Source organism: Babylonia areolata, chromosome 12, assembly GCF_041734735.1.
Source record: "Babylonia areolata isolate BAREFJ2019XMU chromosome 12, ASM4173473v1, whole genome shotgun sequence".
NCBI lineage: Eukaryota > Metazoa > Mollusca > Gastropoda > Neogastropoda > Buccinidae > Babylonia > Babylonia areolata.
The window spans coordinates 10,538,180-10,539,828 of record NC_134887.1 but is presented as its reverse complement, the minus strand read 5'-3'; the positions used below and the strand labels follow the sequence as shown (position 1 = coordinate 10,539,828).

The 1,649-nt window shown below is 51.5% G+C and overlaps 1 protein-coding gene across 1 annotated transcript; it reads right to left on the bottom strand.

Moving 5' to 3' along the window:
• Positions 1–301: 301 nt before the first annotated feature.
• On the bottom strand, positions 302–1,194 carry LOC143288283 (uncharacterized). Its single transcript, XM_076596631.1, has 2 exons — positions 991–1,194; positions 302–667 (listed from the first exon to the last, which is right to left on the bottom strand). Exons 1-2 carry the CDS (start codon positions 1,192–1,194, stop codon positions 302–304), a joined length of 570 nt encoding a protein of 189 aa, XP_076452746.1.
• Between the last annotated feature and the right edge of the window lie 455 nt (positions 1,195–1,649).

Genomic DNA, 1,649 nt, shown 5'->3' with positions numbered 1-1,649 from the left:
CTATGGCTGGAGCAGCTTGTTGAGTTGGGTGTCCAGGGAGAGACTACTGGAGATGGTGGAGCCGAGGTAAGTGAAGTCCTCGACGACCTCGAGTGTGAAGTCACCAATGGAAATGCTTGGGGTGCTGTTCACGTCCTGGCCCATGATGTTGGTCTTCTTTAGGCTAATAGTCAAGCTAAACTCTCCGCATGCTTGGGCAAAGTGGTTGATGAGTTGCTGGAGTGCCTCCTCAGAGTGAGTTGTCAGAGCTGCGTCATCTGTGAAAAGCATCTCGCGTATGAGAACCTGTCGCACTTTGGTTTTAGCGCAAAGATGGGCCAGGTTGAAGAGACTCGTTTCTGGTGTGGAGATACACTCCGTCCTCCAACTGGCTAAAGGCATAGGACAGCAGCAACGAGAAGAAGATACCGAAGAGTGTTGGGGCCAGCACACAGCCTTGCTTCACCCTGCTCTTGATTGGGAATGGGTCAGAGAAAGATCCATCATGCTGAACGGTGCCCTGCATGTCTTCATAAAAAGACGTGATCATCCTCAGGAGCTTTGGGGGACATTCAATCTTTTGTGGCAGTGTGAAAAGGCCTTTTCTGCTGACCAGGTCAAAGGCCTTGGTCAGGTCGATGAATGCGACGTATAGTGGCTGTCTCTGCTCCCAGCATTTCTCCTGCAGCTGTCACAAAAAAGACCATGTCGACTGTTGATCTTCCAGCTCTGAATCCGCACTGGGTCTCAGGGTATACGTGTTCAGCAAGAAACTGCAGTCTGCTCAGGACTACACAGGCAAAGGCTTTCCCAATGATACTGAGGAGGGAGATTCCACGATAGTTGTTGCAATCGCTGTGATCACCCTTGTTCTTGTACAGAGTGATGATGTTGGCGTCATGCATCTCCTGGGGCACAGTCCCTTCTTCCCAGCACTGCAGTAGCAACTGGTGCAGGTGGTGGATTAGCACGGTCTTTTTTTTCCAGCCTTGATGACTTCAGGCGGGATGCCATCTTTCCTGAAGCTCTGCCACAGGCGAGGGAATCGATGGCCTTGCCGAGTTCCTCTTCAGAGAGCGGGATGTCGAGTTCTTCCATGACAGGGAGGTTGGGGGTGCTCTCCACTGCTGCGTCTGCGACAATGTTTTCCCTTGAATAGAGCTCCTGGTAGTGTTCCGCCCATCTCTCTACCTGCTTGTTCCAGTCTGTTATCATGTTGCCGGAAGTTGACTTCAGTGGCGCGATCTTGTTTGCGCATGGGCCGAAGGCTTTTTTCATACCATCGTACATGCCACAGATGTTGTCGCAGTCAGCAGAAAGTTGAATGTTCTGACAGATGTTCAGCCAGTAGTCGTTGGCGCAGCGTTTGGCGATCCGTTTGGTTCATTTCTGGCCTTCTTGAGTGTGGTGTGTGTCTTCCTAGAAGGCTCTCCTTTGTGGTTGATGAGCGCCACTCTTTTGGTCTCTGTTGCTGGTTCCAGAACAGCAATGCTGGCTTCGAACCAATCTGGATTCTGCCTCTCTCTTTTGCCGAAGGTATCCGTGGCTGAGTTGTAGATGGCATCACGGATGTGATTCCACCTCTCCTCAGCACTTCAAGCACGGCAGTCTTTGAGGGCATCCTCGATGGAGTTGGCGAAGCGGTTTGCACAGTCTGGGATTGCTGTTCT